General features: G+C 38.5%; 1 protein-coding gene across 1 annotated transcript in view; it reads right to left on the bottom strand.

The window, feature by feature from the left end:
- dnajc18 (DnaJ (Hsp40) homolog, subfamily C, member 18) overlaps positions 1 to 19,531 on the bottom strand; it is a 71,052-nt gene that overhangs the window by 27,211 nt on the left and 24,310 nt on the right. The window contains exons 4-5 of the mRNA XM_028813456.2: positions 5,840 to 6,028; positions 3,275 to 3,387 (exon numbers count right to left, since the gene is read on the bottom strand). Of these exons, the coding sequence (XP_028669289.1) occupies positions 3,275 to 3,387; positions 5,840 to 6,028 (302 nt within the window). The remainder of the gene's footprint in view (positions 1 to 3,274; positions 3,388 to 5,839; positions 6,029 to 19,531) is intronic.

The raw sequence follows: 19,531 nt of genomic DNA on the forward strand, positions 1-19,531 counted from the left end.
GTGCCTTCGGGTATACCTCATTTTTTGTTTGCTCATTACATGCTTAAATGTATACATTTTTTGGTGTACCTACCCGAGAACACGCGACATATAACCGAGCATGGATTTTAAACACGCGTTGAGTTCATCTGCTGGTCTCCCTTGTGGAATAACTGGTAATGTTTGACTAAAATCTACAGCGAGTAAAACGACATTACCTCCTATTTTTTTTTACGATCTCTGAGATCTTGCTTTTTTTGGTTCAAGGCTTCATAAGCTCTTTTATGTTCTATGGTGTACTTATCCCAAACCATCATCTTTGAATGTTGCAAGACTTACGCCTTGTATGTAGATCGGGGTAATTACATTCATTGCATTCCTAGTCTGAATCACAATCTGATTGTATGGGTGGTTACCTGGCACTGTAGGGTTGCCACCTGTCCTTTAAAATACGGAATCGTCCCGTATTTGAGAATGAAATTGCGCGTCCCATTTTGAATCAATACGGGACGGGATTTATCCCGTATTTTTTTTATCATTTTTTTTTAAAGCAGCGTCTCATGCAAATCATCCCACACGCATTTTATGAAGATGCCTCCTTTCCTACTTTTGATTGGGTAATACTTGACGTCATCGTTAGTTTGATTGGTCTTTTTAACTGTCCAGTGAGGAGGGCGGGTCTTTTAAGTACAGTCTGCAAAGTGTTGGCACTGGGATGTGGCACCCGCTGCAGTATGCGTCCCTTATTTTTTTGTATTAAAAGTGGTAACCCAACCTGGCAGGTAACAGTAATGTTTGGTCATGAAGTCGTCTAAAATCCGCCACGTGCCCTCTTTTAAGTGTGAGAAGCAGATATATATAGCCAAAGTCTCGCGCTTCGTTGCGGCGAAGTACTTTTAATTTTTTAAGAAAAGAAAACCTTTTTAAACGGATCGAAAATACAGTATACCAATAACAATTTGTTAAGGATCTGTTTTTTTCTGAACCTCGCTTTTCACAGCTGTCGCGCTACGGCGTGTGTTTCGTTTATTTGACAGTATGTAGATCATGGTAATTACATTCATGGCATTCGTTTTCTGAATCACAATCTGACTGTATGGGTGGTTACCTGCCAGGTAACGCTTGTGGTTGGTCAGGAAGTCGCGTTACATCCGCCACGTGCCCTCTTTCTGTTCCCAGAAGCTGATCATAGAATGGTTTTAATAGTTTACTTTCAAATAATGCAAAGAGTATGCGACACGTGTTTCTCCCTAATTCTGGGCTCATCAGGCATACACACTCACTTCATCCCCTCTCGGGAATCTAATCTCTATCGTCAGCGCCAGAGTTGAAGCCCCTAACGTTGCGGTCAGCAAGTCGGCTAACATCCGCCATGTGCCGTCTTTCAGTTGCGAGAAGCAGATCATAGAATGGTTGAAACTGTTGCCCCTAACGTTGCGCTACGGCGTGTGGTTCGTTTATACCTCGTGTCTTCTCATTAAACTTTTATCTCGCGAATATGTTATTGCAATCCGCAGCGGGAGCGTTTCTATAAACTTAATTTAAACTTACGTTTTACACCGTGCTTTGTTTCCCTTATAAACATGCTTGTATGCTTCACTCGCTGGCTTCTTATTGTTTCGCTCCCTTCTCAATTGTTTAAAGAATTTTTTGTTCTTCGCTGTTTGCGGCTCTTCCTTCATTTCTCCCTACTGAGTTCTTTTATCTTGCGAATATGTTATTGCAATCCGCAACGGGAGCGTTTCAATAAACTTAATTTAAACTTACGTTTTACACCGTGCTTTGTTTCCCTTATGAAGATGCTTGTATGCTTCACTCGCTCCCTTCTCAATTGTTTAATTAATTTTTTGTTCTTCGCTGTTTGCGGCTCTTCCTTCATTTCTCCTTACTCAGTTCACAGTCTTTTCACGTGATTACGTGGGAGGCGTGATGACGTGACACTCAACTCCGCCTCCCACAGCCATCAAGCTGCCGTCCATTACAGTATATTGTCAAAAATGAGGTTCCAGTTATGACCATTACGCGTTGAATTTCGAAATGAAACCTGCCTAACTTTTGTAAGTAAGCTGTAAGGAATCAGCCTGCCAAATTTTAGCCTTCCACCTACACGGGAAGTTGGACAATTAGTGATGAGTGAGTCAGTCAGTCAGTGAGTCAGTGAGGGCTTTGCCTTTTATTAATTAGTATAGATTAAAAGTCTTTCAATGAGGCAAATGCTCTACGTCTCATGGTGCGTCATCTGTAAGAAGCTAGCATGAACTGCAAAATGACAAATTTGAACTGAATAGTTCAAGACAGATGTCAGATTGACACAAAACCTGAAAGTGGAACGCAGTATTAATGGCAGGAGTGGGAGAGGAAACAGCGGAAGACACTTCCTGAATATTTCATAACATACCTGACATAGCACAATTAAAAATTTTTAAATAGCATTAGCTCAGTAAACTAATAAACCTTAACGTAATTGGCAAGAGGTAAACACAATCCTCTTTAATAAAATCCCTGTATGCGTCCAGGTGTCCGTGTGTATGTGTCTTCTGGTGAAGTGCGCATGCGCGGGGCATGGTGTGATGCGCGATATTACTGTCAGAGAAAGTTACAGGCGTTTTATGGAAATACAGACCAGTATTACTGCGAGAGGAAATTAAAGGTACACAATACATTGACGCATATTACAGCCACATACAAGCCAGTATTACTGTCAGAGAAAATTAAAGGCATATTACCGACGCGCACGCCTGTATTACCGCCAGAGAAAATGAAAGATATATTATGGACGTACAAGACAGTATTACTGTTACAGAAAATTAAAGACACACAAAACACGGCGGCAGCCCACAAACAACAGTCAGCTCAGCAAGTAAACATCAACAAAAGAAAGGCTGAAAGACAAAGAGAAGTACGACCAACAAAAAGAATGAGGTCAAAGTCCCTTGCCATTTAATATAGACTGTTCCTACTAATGTTTATGCACTACTGTTCTAGCGCCTGTTATTGTAACAGGCTGAATGACTAGTAAGAATATAAAACACTAATAAATTTTATTGAACACAGCAATTATAGGATATAAGGTTATTATTTTTCCCTTCTATAAATGAAGGATTTTAGTTAGTTTTAATATGCTAAGCATAACATTCAATTGGCTTGCGTAAGATTTCTTTTTACACATACAAACTGGTTTTTTTCACTCTCTGTAAGCAGTTATAGAATTAAATATCACCCATCAGACAATAGACTACTTTAATGGAGAACTTTGTAAACAAAACAATGAAGTCTGGACTTAAAAAGTCATTACCTGACTTCCATGGTCTTGAACACCTTCTTCTCTTCTTTCATTCATTCTGCGACGACGGGGATTGTAGAAATGAGTATATGCTGCTCCTTGGTTAGTATATACATGAATATTTCCTATGAAAGACATTTCATTTTTGTTTCTGGTGATTTGTTGATGTAAAACTATGAACATAATGATACAACCTAATTATGTAAAATGGCAATATAATCCAATCACCAGGGCACACCCCCTAGACACACCCACTTTATATCAAAACCAGAATTTTACAGCTATTTCTTCAATGGTATGTAACAGAAGAACATAAAATGTATTTTGACAAATGACAAAAGACCATTCAGTCTATCAAGCTTGTTTGATAACGTAAGAGTTATGTTGCCTAAATATTTCATCCATATACTGTACTTTTAAAAATATTTACACTTCAACTATATGACTCGCTAGGTTATTTCAGATTCGCACAATGTGAAGTAGGGCTAACATGGTGGTGTTAAATATTTGAAACACACATACTGTATGTATTAAATAAATATGCACATACAAATTATTACAAATCAAACATGACCATGAAGACATTAATACATATAAAAGCACCCACCGACCTCATATAGATGAGACAAGGCACAGCTGCACGAAAACTATACAGAGATCAGGTAAAAGCTCTCCTCCAAGCAAGTCCAAATAACATGTAACTTGTAGGATTGCCACTTAAAAATATATGAGCAGGTCTTACGGTATTACTCATGATATCTGCTCACATTTTCAACTAAATCATCTTAAGCATCCTTCTTGGTCTTATTTCCACCACCTCTACAACATCCGTTCATTTTCTATCCTGTTTATCCAATTCAGGATTACAGGAATTTAGAGTCTTTTCTGCTAGTATAAAGCACAAGCTATTAACCCATCCTGGACAGGTTGCCAATCCATTACAAGACACACTCCAGAAACACCCATATTAAGTCATGAATAACACATTTAAAGTTAGCAATAAAAAAACTCTACATTAAGAATTCTACATTACTATACGAAACTTTTTCATTTAGCATGTTTGTGTTTTATCATCATTTACTTGAATTAGACAGTAAGACTAAAGTATTCAAAATGTCTTGAAACAGTCTGCTCTAGAATACAGAATAAATAAAACATATTTACAGATTTGTGTCTGCAATTGTGTTTTTGGTTCTAATGGCTGATTTTCTAAAATACACAGTACAGATTACCACTTGTGGCATGTATTTAACCAATCGTGTAACATTCATAAGACACTGGGCATCAGTTATATTGCCATCAGCTAATTCTTTTCTGTATATTTGAGGTTTCTTTTTACCAAAACCAAATACTATTGGCAGGCAGTGTAGTGTAGTGGTTAAGGCTTTGTATCGAGGACTTTAAACCCTGAGGTTGTGAATTAAAATACTGTTACTAATACAGTACAACGAGCAAGTCACTTTACATGCCTGTGCTCCAACTAAAAAAACAAATGTTAAGTAATTGTATCGAAAATGTTGTATGTTGCCTTGGATAAAGGCGTCTGTATTAATAAAAATAATAATATGATTAGGTAACTGAAGCCTTACTCTTGAACATGCTATACAGAATTGCACATGAGTAAAACATCCCTACATTAGACCAATTACTGTTTTTCCTAGTGACTTGGCCTTGATGGTAATTGCAAAACACAATTTTACAGGAGAGTGTATTCTTTTGAACTGAAATGGATAATCAGTAGGAATAATGTGAAATCTGAGTATATATTATTATAAGTATCACATGTTTGCAATTTTTTATTTCTTTTTGAGTTTTACATCAGATGTATTTCCAAGCTTGTATTTTTTGGCAGACAAAGTTATAACACATCACCTTTTACTTTAGAATAGATTAGACATTTTGGATTAGTCCCATGGGGAAATTCAGATGCATACAGCAGCAGAAACATAAAAATCAAGTAGAGTCTGATGTGGCCCTTCTTGTATAACGCCACTGTGTTGTCAGACCAGTCCAGTTTCTTGTTTATGTGAATCCCCAAGTCCTTGTAGCTTTGCACCACTTCCATGTCCTCCCCCTGATGGTGAGTGGTCACAGAGGCCCCCTTGCACTTATTATTATTAATTTATTAGAAACAGCAATGGTGATTACAAGATGCACATTTAGTCAGCTAATGTAATGAATGGAATGTTTTTACTTTGAGGTTCTTTTCTCTAGTGATTGAAGTCGAATAAAATAACTGCTGGCACTATGTTTAGGAGGCTTCCTAAAAAATTGGGGGATCCCCATTTAAAGTATGAAGATGCAAATCAATATGTAAAGAATTCTGGAAAATGGTAGAGGAGTGGGACATATATATATGCATATATACTGTATATTTTTTATCACACACACACACACACACACACACACACACACACACACACACACACACACACACACACACACATCTCTGGCATAAGAAAGGAAAGCAAGGTACCAAGTGAATACAAATGAATCCAGGCTATGGTTCAAAAAGTTACCAGTGGTAATCACTGTTCCATAGTAGTTCCCTAATGATACTTGACCTATAGAACTGACCTGTAGGAAATCTTCCCCCAAAGAATACATTAAACAGTTCTTCGGGAGTAATATCAGCTTCAAACTCCTGGTAAAAGTTGTGATGAGGGGCACTGTGCGTAGTATTCTCCACCTGATGTTCATCCCCAAACTGGTCATACCTTCGCCGTTTCTCTGGGTTGCTCAGCACAGCATAAGCATTTCCAATAGCTGTTTAAAAAAAACAAGAAATTAACATTTACCTTACAGGGGTAGTGAGGTACATTAAAAAGTGATAATTTGCTTCAGAGCTGTTTCTTTGCTTTGGATGATGTGTGTGTATGTGCATGGTTAGAACCAAACCATGGTTAGAACCAAATCTGCCTTATTCAACTGTATTGTTTAACACTAGAATTCCAGAAGCTTATGAAAAAAAAGTCATAATCTCGGGCCACCTTAAATTCCTTCACACCTCTCCTCATCAGCGTCTTTTATTTTGCAAATGTGTTGATCAGCACAAGCAGCCTGCTATCCCATCCCCCACCGATGGAGCTGATGTCAGTCGCAAAATTCTCAGAGCTCAAGTGTGTGTATCTGGGTGTGAGATGCCTGGGGTTGTGTAGGGTAAATAACATATTGTTATTTGGAATACATACATTTGATGTGTGTTCCATGTCTACAATGATCTGTGTAAATGTAGGATAGCAGGAAATGCGAGCCAAGAAATACTGAACACATACCTAAAACAGAAACTTTTTCCATGTTATACTAATAATGACGTGAAGTGTATAATGTGTGAAGACTTTAGTCCAAATATCAGATAAACACGTGCGCTTTTATTCAAGAATATAACCAAAGAAAAAAAAATTGTTCAATTTACATGTTGCTGTCAAGGAGTTAAAAACCCAAGCTCAAATGTCAATCGACAGAAAGTCAATATGTATTCCTCGATGGTGCAGAGGTATGAAGTGCTGCTATATAGTGAGTTGCTATTATTATTACAATAATATAATAAAAACATACATTTCATTTGAATCTGCAACACCCGGTGTAAATTTTGGCTACTTGTAAAAGTTAGCACTTTTTTTTTTTATTATTCAGCTTTATTCTGTCAGTGACATTCACGTGATACAACAAACTTGCCTCTCCCTCTCTGAGTTGATGGTGTTTATCTCCATTCTTTTCACAAGAACAGCGATGACCACAGTTGGTGCAGTGGTAGATGCTTGCTCAGAACTATTTGTTGTACTGGCAATCAAAGATACGATGTCCCGTGACCGCTATCAGACTATCATGCGGCATTTGTGCTTTGACAACAACGATACCCATGCATAATGTGTGAAAAATGACAGATTTTTGCAATTTCTGACATCTGGCAACATTTTGTTGAGAACTGTGTTTTGAGTTACAACCCAGGGCACAATTGTATTACACAATTTGGTGACAAACTAAACCAAGACCATAAATTAAGTACTGTATCATCTCACACATACTTGTTTACAATATTAAAGTATACATTAATACAGGTTAATGCTTAGTCACAGGTTCAAGAGTAAACTTCACCTATCAGTTTAATAAATAGCTTTTGCGGCAGTTTTTATTTTCTGTGGAAACAATAAGAAACACACTTAATCTTTTATATCTTTGTTCATGAAGAAAGTATTTAAGGGAGTTCTGCTTACTTGTCTGTGCTATCTTGTTGTTTCTTATGCTCAAGCTCTCATGCCTCCTGTATTGTTGACTATCTATTCTTTTCTTTCATAGAATGTGTAACCTATGATCCAGTGACTCAGTTGGATGTCACCAAATACTAACTTGAGGCTCAACTTCAAAACCATGACCTAGTGGTTGTGCATGTAAAATACCAAGTACCTTGAGATACATTAAAAATTGTCAGACAACAGTCATCCACATTACTAACTGAGAATGGTAAACCGGATGGACGCAGGGACATCCGGCCATGGGCCGTGGACGCAAAACACGTACTGCGCAGGTGCCCCACAAATCCCACCCCCCCCCTCCAAGCAACGGGAACCGGATGGAATGCAACGTAAAATAAGAAATGAGGCGCCGCGACCACAGAAAAAAGGAGTCAGATGCCGGCGACGCACACAGCGCCGCACGAAGCCCATTGCACACGAAACGGGACACACACAAAGAGGAGGATTCAACAAGCCCCTAGCACACAAAAAAAAAGAAGCCGCGAGCGCCACACAAAGCCCATTGGACACGAAACGGGACAGACTACGGACATAGCACACGAAACATTCACAAAAACGACGATTCAGACCCACGACCACACTAACATAAATAAGACATGACACACAAAGCCCCATTTCTGAAGGAACCGTCCATATTAAACATACGTCATCTCAACACGTTCACACTATGCAGCATAGGTGGATCTCATTACAATGAGGCACTATTAACCGTTCAACCGCAGAAAAGGCTCCATATTAACAGTGAGTGCGATCCTCCTTATTACTTAACCATATTTCTCACGCTGAAGAACAAACAAGTCATGAATTCACGATCACGGGTACAAAACGATACGGCTCAGATAACGGGACCAAACACACGAACCCGCATGAAAAAACAAAATACACGTCGGCACCTACAACGCGCTTCTGAAACTCCGGAAGAAAAAATGGCTCGGCTCCAAAAACGCAAAGCTCAACTAACACAGTTACAGAGACAAGCCCAAATGGACAGACACAATGAACGTAGACGCATGCAGCGCACGTCTCAAAGTGCTGCATCGAAACAGGCACGGGTTCAAAACGAAACACCTTGCATCTCAGACATGCAAAAACGGCAGCGAAGAGACAACATAAATAAACGCAGACGTCTACAACGCGCATGTGAAATGCCACACAAGCAAAACATACACGTCACGGACATCAACGACAGACACCTGCTAAACGATTGCGCCAGTTAGCTGACAACGCGTTCAATAATGAGTCCACTATTCATGAAAATTCATTGGGATTAATGAATGTCATTTGCAATCATTGTCATTCACTTAACTTCCCTGAAAAAACAACTGCCAATACAAGTAATGAATTTACACGTTGTTGTCAAAAGGGTCAAATTAGACTGCCACCTTTACATTCATATCCTGCATATCTACAGAAGCTTCTAACTAACGATGTACCTGAAAGTAAAAACTTTATGAACTGCATTAGATCCTACAATAGTTCATTTGCTTTTGCATCTAATGGCATCCAGTCACTTACTCAACACCATTGATAAACTTCTACAAACGTTGAAGAATAATAATATTCCCTTTGGAGGAAAGGTACTTTTATTAGGAGGAGATTTTACACAGTGCTTAGCTATTGTTCCACATGCCATGCGCTCGGCTATTCTTCACTCCACTTTAAAACACGCAGACAATTGGCATTGCTTTCAAAAGAGTTACGGAGATATTTGGAACAGCAATCTCATTACACCAAATACCCCTTTTAACACAACGAACTATATTATGTCCAAAAAATATTAATGTTGATCAATAACCAGGTCATTTCATTACTTCCTGGAGAGGCACAGCTCTTTCTAAGCTCTGACAAAGTTGACTCTAATGACGACAATGACCATCTTAATTTCCCCTTAGAATATTTGAACACTATTAACCCAGCCGAATTACCACAACACAATCTTAGCCTTAAAAACGGAACAATAATCATGCTATTAAGAAACCTTAACACTAAACAGCGTTTATGCAATGGTACACGTTTAGTCGTCAACACCATGCCACACAATGTTATTCAAGCGACAGTTCTTACAGGATCACATGCTAACAATACTGTTCTGATTCCTAGAATTGACCTTACAAGTTCTGACCTGGAATTACCTTTTACACTGAAACGCCGACAGTTCCCCATTAAACCTGCATTTGCCATGACCATCAACAAATCACAAGGACAAACCATGGACAAGGTTGGCATCTACCTCTCTGACCCCGTTTTTGGACATGGACAACTTTATGTGGCCTTCTCACAACTTCGATGTTCATCTGACGTTAAAGTTAAGGTCTTAAATGCTCCATGCCAAGGAAAACTCATTCAAGGACAAGACACCATCTTTACTACTAATGTTGTTGACAAAGAAATTTTCCAATAAACCATTACACTGTGCCAAACACTTTATTGTTTGCTTTCTATATGCATCATCCACACCTTCACACTATTCTATATCTCATTCATACATGTCACTCTTTGTCATTTCCCAACACCAGGGGTTGGCGAGCGAAGCGAGCAGGGGGCGGAGCCCCCTAGTTATGCAATATTCTGATAAGGCTGAACTGATGGCTCTATTAATTTATGGAAGTCTAAACTCCAGTGCCACAAAGTAAGCCTAATCTTTGATACCTGCACCACCAAACTTAACAAGGAAATGATGTTCTTACTTTAGAATGTGCTTGGTTTTCGCCAGATGTTTCTAATAGGTGCCAATACATATCTTTTATCTTCATTTATCCTGGTTCATATCCAACAAAGCGCTGTTCAGCAGCTCTTTCAGGGTGATAATGGTTCATGAAAAAGGGGAGTGTGCTGTAGGTGGCATTAAAGAGTGTTTCACATTTGATTTATTACAGACAAGTCTGGGTACAAGGAATGATGCTAATGTCAAGAAGGTTCCATCAGAAGATGGTGGCAGTGCACATAGCAGATCATCTTTAGGAAAATGGTGCCTACCAGGCAGGCAACAATATACCACAGATTAAGTAACAGGGTCTCCACAATGTATTATTAAGCAGAGATAACTCCTTAACACAGGTAATCATGCCACACGCCACGATGCTGGTGCTGGCAGTATGCTGTTTGGGAATGTTTCTCCAGACTGTACCACCATCCGTGACATCTCCATGTAATTGGGAGCACATTAATCTCAAGGGAAAAGTAAAACTTGATTCTCGTTATAGGTCTACAGCACTCACAGTAGTAACAGCTATTCAAGCTTGATACCATTCTAAGTGCAGTCTGCAAGCAGTGAATGAGAGATGTTGTAATAGAGGGAATAAGTGGTGTATGTAACTCAGTTATGGGCACATGTTGTAAACAGCTAACCTTGTAGAATAAACAAACTTACTTCTGTGCTTGTTTGTGCTGTTTAGATGATTTGCTTGTTTGACCCAGAAATTTGACAGATTTGTTTACACATTACAGAAAACTATGGATTCCCAGGAATCATATCAGGTCTTGACCCTTGATCTGGCAATTTACCAGCGTATTCCCAAGATACAGTATCTTACATATACAACAGCTTTGGCAAATAATTTGTAAGCTATTCAAATACACATCTAATGTATTTGAAAAAGACAAAAACTGACATGTGAAAGAAGAAACAAACAAAGTTTAACTTTGAACTAATTTCAGCACTGTGTTACTATAAACATGCTATGCAGTTTTGCAGTATTTTACAGATGTTTCAGCACATTAATTAAAAGATCAGCTTGTTCATATTTTTAAATAATGCACTTGTATTGTTATTAGTAAAACAGACAATAATCTGCTATTTAAAAACACTCTTTTCTGGCACATTTTAGAACAGATTTTTTCTACCTCACTGCTCTGCTCTGCTCTATGGCCTGCCGTTATTTTAAGAGCCAATTTTTAAATACGCCTCTGGAATCCTTTCCAGGTTCCTCCTGTACTCAAGATCTCAGATATAGTTCTATTTTATGTTGAAACTTTTAAGCATCCATTGAAGCAAAGAAAAAACTGGTTTCCTTTCTCATTAATGACAACGAAAAAGAACGGTCACCTTTCCTTAATGGCTTTAAAAATCAGCCTTTTCAGTAACAGCAATGCTCACTTTGGCCACTCTAGCCAACATACAGGTTTGCAACAGACTTTTTTCTTAGTTGGCCGTGGTGTTGACACATATTACCAAATACAATGAGACATAATGGAGAAAAAAAATAGGTCACTTGTTTTACATTTTTCCTGCCACTACAAAGGGGGAAAAGAGAAATGGAATTTAATTGGTCATTCCCTGACTGCCTGCTTATGCCCACAACACTTAACTGGTGCCCAGTTCTGCAAGTATCAAGTCACATCAGACACTCTATCATCAACCAAACAAATTACAACCTATGCTTCTTATGCTTTACTTGAATTTTTTTGTTGTATCATTTTGTGCCTGCAGAGAATCCTGCCTTTTGTGAAGGGCTATGTTTTCAAGAATTACCCTTGTTTGAAACCCATATCTTTCACCCATATCTTTTAAGAAAACATGCACAAGTCAAAGTACTTAATGCTGTGCAGGCGAACCACAAGCAAAAATGTAATATTTAGTGCAAAATGGTCAGATGATATTATAAATGACAAACAAGATTAGAAAATGTTATGCATGGCATAACATTCAGATGTTTTAGGGATCTTAAAGTATTTTAAAGTTTGTACTTTTTATATTTTTTTTACTTCTAAGAGTCAGTTATAATATTTTTATTATTTTTGTACAGTGAATATTAAAAAATGACAGTGATAATAGAATACAATTTTGTGTGTAGTATACTACATTAAATACATGATTTTTATCAGTAATTTGCAATGTAATGTAGTTAAAAATATCGCACAGTCTTGTGGTGGCGCAATAGATAGATACCAGATTCCAATTTAATGATGTAAAAATGGTATAGTTGATGTGCTACTTTTAGTTGTGGATTGTCTGTGACTAATGTTTAGTTCAAATTTGACAAACATAACATTTTTGAAATACATAATTGATGGAGAGTTAAAATTTCTGTTGAAATCTCAAGGTAAAAATTTTGTCCGTTTCAGACCATGGTGGAGACCAGGGGTCTCATGTATAAACGGTGCGTACACACAGAAATGTTGCGTAAGAACGTTTCCACGTTCAAATCGCGATGTATAAAACCTACACTTGGCGTAAAGCCACGCACTTTTCCACAGTACCTCATACCCTGTTGTATGCAAGTTCTCCGCTCGGTTTTGCAGACTGGCGGCACCCAGCGTCAAAGCAGTGCTACTATTCCTGTGTGGTTACCCTTTCTTAGATCCATTTCCACGACGGCGGCTTTATCAAATACACTGAAATTAACCGCATATCGTTCATAAATTTAATGCATCCGATTGTAATTAACCTGAACAATATAATGGTCCACAGAATGGTCAAACTATTCTAAATACCATAACTGCTTTAGTGTTGTTACTCTCATTGCACCTTCTTCTTCTTCTGTCAGCTGCTCCCATTAGGGGTTGCCACAGCGGATCATCTTTTTCCATATTACTCGCACTGCACCACTCGGAGTATTTATATCACTGTATCCAAGTGTGAATCACAGATCTACAGCGATTGGAAAGAGAATCATCGGTATACAGCATCAAGCACTAGCTGCTCAGCCATTCGCTATTTGAACTGCTCTCATCCGACCAACGCTTCACAGCCTTTCCTGTTCGGACCTCGCGGTTCACAAACAGTTTCATCCCAAGAACTATACACACACTAAATCAGTCCATCAAGTGCTCCTTGTAGAACTGTTTGTACTTGCAAGTTACCGTGAGGTAACTGTACTTATGATACAGTTATAATATTGCACACCCTGAGCCACTGTATAAAGCGCGTATTTACATATGATGACAATATAATTTTTAAGATGAAATGCAGCAAAATATGTTGATTATATTATACAGATAAAACTTTAACTACACGGTGCCACAGTGCTAGCGAGCTTGAGCTTCGTTCACGGTTTGTTCCTGCCTCGAGCGATTTTTATGCTGTGGCTGGCGCGACACTGGAAGGCTAGATGGACAGAATAATTAAACATTACGAAGATATTTCGATGTTCCTTAAAAGTTTTGAAGAATCGGCATTCTAAGCTTACAGGTGGCTTAACGTCTATTACAGAGCTGATTGTGTGGGGATTGGAGAAAGAAAAGGAAGGACAGGAATTGGGGGGTTAGTACATTTGAAAAAGACAGTACTTCTGTAATAAAGCATTTCATTGAAGGTCGCGCATGGCACAGCAAGCATCTTGCTGTAAGACATGAACAATCACTGCGCACCGTGTTCATATGTTTAATAACATGCTTTAACTCATATCATCATGAATACTTCTCAGTATTTTAATTAATTATTCAGAGAGCTGTAATATTATGAACGTAATGGATTCTGTGTCCTGTCGGAGGAAGAGCATGTAGTGATTCGGGCACACAGAAGATCAAATACAAAACAAAGCATTTAACGTGCTACTTTAGTTACAATGGGATTTGAGAAACTAGCAAATTAAACGATTTTAAGATGAAGTTTATGATGTTCTACTTTAATGACAAAATAAACTACATGATTAAAGTGGAAATTTCGAGATTAAAGTTGACATTTCGTGCTTTTTCACACTGTGTGCCTATTTTTTTTTTCACTGTACCCTAATAAGCTTTCAAATGACACTCAGACGGTGGGCTACGACTCGCCTTTTCACACCGACTTTGATATATGACAACGTTTTTATTTCGGGCACTGTGCGACTTTGTGAACTTCAGCTTTCGAGTTTCTCCGACACGCTATGTCACTCAATCAACTTACTTTTGTTGCTTATATAACTGTTTAAACCAACAAATAGTACGTTTTTCTTTGCCTCCATTTGGTATTCGCTGAAATTCTTATATTTCCCCCCTGTGCTTTTCCTATTGTCTTTTCACAGAATGCTGGACTTAAGGGCTATTTATATTGATTTGCATATTCAAAGAGGTGTAATTCTGGGAGGAGTCGGGGCGGGACAGCAAGCGCGTGCACGTGCGTTTATTTTCACGCTGAGCGGGATTTATGTAGCGAAAGAACGCGGAAGTTGGCGAACGCACAGATTCATGCATCTGGATTTTTCTGTGCGTAAGCACATTTTGGCTTTTGTGCTTATGTCATGTTACTAGCAAAATACTCGCGCTTCGCAGCGGAGAAGTAGTGTGTTAAAGAGGTTATGTAAACATATATATACATATACACATATCAACATATACATATACACATATCAACATATATATATATATATATATATATACACACACACACAGTGGGTACGGAAAGTATTCAGACCCCCTTCATTTTTTCACTCTTTGTTATATTGCAGCCATTTGCTAAAATCATTTAAATTAATTTTTTTCCTCATTAATGTACACACAGCACCCCATATTGACAGACAAAAAAAAGAATTTTTGAAATTGTTGCAGATTTATTAAAAAAGAAAAACTGAAATATCACATGGTCCTAAGTATTCAGACCCTTTGCTGTGACACTCATATATTTAACTCAGGTGCTTTCCATTTCTTCTGATCATCCTTGAGATCACCTTCATTTGAGTCCAGCTGTGTTTGATTATACTGATTGGACTTGATTAGGAAAGCCACACACCTGTCTATATAAGACCTTACAGCTCACAATGCATGTCAGAGCACATGAGAATCATGAGGTCAAAGGAACTGCCTGAAGAGCTCAGAGACAGAATTGTGGCAAGGCACAGATCTGGCCAAGGTTACAAAAAAATTTCTGCTGCACTTAAGGTTCCCAAGAGCACAGTGGCCTGCATAATCCTTAAATGGAAGACGTTTGAGACGACCAGAACCCTTCCTAGAGCTGGCCGTCTGGCCAAGCTGAGCTACCGGGGGAGAAGAGCCTTGGTGAGAGAGGTAATGAAGAACCCAAAGATCACTTTGGCTGAGCTCCAGAGATGCAGTCAGGAGATGGGAGAAAGTTGTAGAAAGTCAACCATCACTGCAGCCCTCCACCAGTCAGGGCTTTATGGCAGAATGGCCTGTCGGAAGCCTCTCCTCAGTGCAAGACACATGACAGCCCGCATGGAGTTTGCTAAAAGACACCTGAAGGACTCTGAGATGGTGAGAAATAAGATTCTCTGGTCTGATGAGACCAAGATAGAACTTTTTGGCCTTAATTCTAAGCGGTATGTGTGGAGACAACCAGGCACTGCTCATCACTTGTCCAATACAGTCCCCACAGTGAAGCATGGCGGTGGCAGCATCATGCTGTGGGGGTGTTTTTCAGTTACAGGGACAGGACGACCGGTTGCAATCGAGGGAAAGATGAATGTGGCCAAGTACAGGGATATCCTGGACAAAAACCTTCTCCAGAGTGCTAAGGACCTCAGACTGGGCCGAAGGTTTACCTTCCAATAAGACAATGACCCTAAGCACACAGCTAAAATAACGAAGGAGTGGTTTCACAACAACTCTGTGACTGTTCTTGAATGGCTCAGCCAGAGCCCTGACTTAAACCCAATTGAGCATCTCTGGAGAGACCTAAAAATGGCTGTCCACCAACGTTTACCATCCAACCTAACAGAATGGGCCGAAGGTTTACCTTCCAATAAGACAATGACCCTAAGCACACAGCTAAAATATTAAAATATTAAAAGTTAAAATAACAGAATACAATAACACAGTCCGTCTTGAGAGGCGCTGCTATTTCTCTAAGATTATAAATAACAATGCTAGTAATCCCAGAGTCTTATTCTCAACAATTGATCATCTGTTAAACCCAGGTAACTCAAAGGAATGCCTCCTAAGTACTTCCAGTAAAACCTGTGAGGCTATCGCTGTATTTTTCAATCAAAAAATTAATGATATTAGAAATAACATAGTATATCTCCCCAACACTAAGGATCCTCCTAAACCCCAGTACTCCATAATAAACAAATTAAAGTCTTTCACTAGGATAGATTTACCTGATTTACATAAAATAATTTCTCAAATGAAACCCTCCACCTGTGCCCTTGACCCAATACCAACAAATTTTTTCAAAGAAGTATCGGGCGTGCTTAGTGATAATGTTCTTGACATAGTAAACTCGTCATTAGATACGGGGGTCTTCCCAGACTGTCTTAAGACTGCGGTAGTTAAACCCCTACTTAAGAAAAATAATCTCGATCCCTCTGCTCTTGAAAATTATAGACCCATCTCTAACCTGCCTTTCTTAAGTAAAATTCTAGAGAAGGCAGTCATTATACAGTTAAATGAGCACCTCAATAAACATGCTATTCTTGATAAATTTCAGTCAGGTTTTAGAACAAATCACAGCACAGAAACTGCACTCGTTAAAGTAGTAAATGACTTGCGGGTAAATGCAGACAGAGGCCATTTATCTGTTCTCATCCTCTTAGATCTGAGTGCCGCATTTGACACCATTGATCATAATATTCTTAAGAATCGCCTTAGTCAATGGGTGGGCCTCTCTGGCAGTGTCTTAAATTGGTTTGAATCCTACCTGGCAGGGAGAAAATTCTTTGTTAGTTGTGGTAATTATAACTCAAAGACACATGATATTCTATATGGTGTTCCACAAGGCTCTATCCTGGGTCCGCTGCTCTTCTCAATCTACATGCTTCCATTAGGTCAGATTATCTCAGGGCACAACGTGAGCTACCACAGCTATGCTGATGACACACAGCTGTATTTATCAATAGCACCTGATGACCCCAAATCTCTTGATTCGCTAACACAATGTCTAACTTGTATCTCAGAATGGATGAATAGTAACTTTCTCAAATTAAATAAAGAAAAAACCGAAATCTTAGTGATTGGCAATAATGGATACAATGAGGCTATTAGAAATAAACTGGATGCATTAGGATTAAAAGTCAAATCGGAGGTAAAAAGCTTAGGGGTAACCGTTGATTGTAATCTGAATTTTAAATCGCATATTAATCAGATCACTAGGACAGCATTTTTTCACCTAAGAAACATAGCAAAAGTTAGACCTCTTGTATCATCGAAAGATGCAGAGAAATTAGTTCATGCGTTTGTTTTCAGTCGGCTAGATTACTGTAACGCACTCCTCTCAGGACTACCCAAAAAAGATATCAATCGTTTGCAACTAGTGCAGAATGCAGCTGCTAGAATCCTTACCAGGAAAAGAAAATCCGAACACATTTCTCCAGTTTTGATGTCACTACACTGGTTACCTGTGTCATTCAGAATTGACTTTAAAATTCTGCTTATGGTTTATAAAGCTTTAAATAATCTCGCCCCGGTTTATATATCGGAATGTCTGACACCTTATATTCCAAATCGTAACCTCAGATCCTCAACTGAGTGTCTCCTTAGAATTCCAAGAGCAAAACTTAAAAGAAGTGGTGAGGCGGCCTTCTGCTGTTATGCACCTAAAATCTGGAATAGCCTGCCAGTAGGAATTCGCCAGGCTAATACAGTGGAGCACTTTAAAAAACTACTGAAAACACATTATTTTAACATGGCCTTCTCATAACTTCACTGTAATTTAATCCTGATACTCTGTATATCTAATTCATTATAATAACTATTCATTCAAAATCTGTACTAACCCCTACTCTCTCTTCTGTTTCCTTTTCCGGTGTCCTGTTGGTGGTGGCGTGCGCCACCACCATCTACCCAAAGCACCATGATGTTCCAACAATGATGGATGGATTAAAAGCCAGAAATCTGTATGACCATCAGCATCAAGTGACTCCGTGAAAAACCCGAACTACAAAGAGGACTATTTCATTTATGTTAGGTAGAATGCCCAAAGGGGACTGGGCGGTCTCGTGGCCTGGAACCCCTACAGATTTTATTTTTTTCTCCAGCCTTCTGGAGTTTTTTTTTGTTTTTTCTGTCCACCCTGGCCATCGGACCTTACTCCTTTCTATGTTAATTAATGTTGTCTTATTTTAATTTCTTATTTTGTCTTTTATTTTTCTTCTCTCCATTATGTAAAGCACTTTGAGCTACTTTTTGTATGAAAATGTGCTATATAAACAAATGTTGTTGTTGTTGTTGTTGTAAAATAACGAAGGAGTGGCTTCACAACAACTCTGTGACTGTTCTTGAATGGCTCAGCCAGAGCCCTGACTTAAACCCAATTGAGCATCTCTGGAGAGACCTAAAAATGGCTGTCCACCAACGTTTACCATCCAACCTAACAGAACTGGAGAGGATCTGCAAGGAGGAATGGCAGAGGATCCCCAAATCCAGGTGTGAAAAACTTGTTGCATCTTTCCCAAGAAGACTCATGGCTGTATTAGCTCAAAAGGGTGCTTCTACTAAATACTGAGCAAAGGGTCTGAATACTTAGGACCATGTGATATTTCAGTTTTTCTTTTTTAATAAATCTGCAACAATTTCAAAAATTCTTTTTTTTGTCTGTCAATATGGGGTGCTGTGTGTACATTAATGAGGAAAAAAATTAATTTAAATGATTTTAGCAAATGGCTGCAATATAACAAAGAGAGAAAAATTGAAGGGGGTCTGAATACTTTCCGTACCCACTGTATGTATGTGTATGTGTGTATATATATATATATATATATATATATATACACTAGCAAAATACCCGCGCTTCGCAGCGGAGAAGTAGTGTGTTAAAGAGGTTATGTAAACATATATATACATATACATATATAGGTGCTGGTCATAAAATTAGAATATCATGACAAAGTTGCTTTATTTCAGTAATTTCATTCAAAAAGTGAAACTTGTATATTAGATTCATTCATTACACACAGACTGATGTATTTCAAATGTTTATTTCTTTTAATGTTGATGATTATAACTGACAACTAATGAAAGTCCCAAATTCAGTATCTCAGAAAATTAGAATATCAATTAAGACCAATGCAAAAAACGGATTTTTAGAAATGTTGGCCAACTGAAAGGTATGAACATGAAAAGTATGAGCATGTACAGCACTCAATATTTAGTTGGGGCTCCTTTGGCCTGGATTACTGTAGCAATGCGGCGTGGCATGGAG

The sequence above is a fragment of the Erpetoichthys calabaricus genome, chromosome 11, assembly GCF_900747795.2.
Source record: "Erpetoichthys calabaricus chromosome 11, fErpCal1.3, whole genome shotgun sequence".
Classification (NCBI taxonomy): domain Eukaryota; kingdom Metazoa; phylum Chordata; class Cladistia; order Polypteriformes; family Polypteridae; genus Erpetoichthys; species Erpetoichthys calabaricus.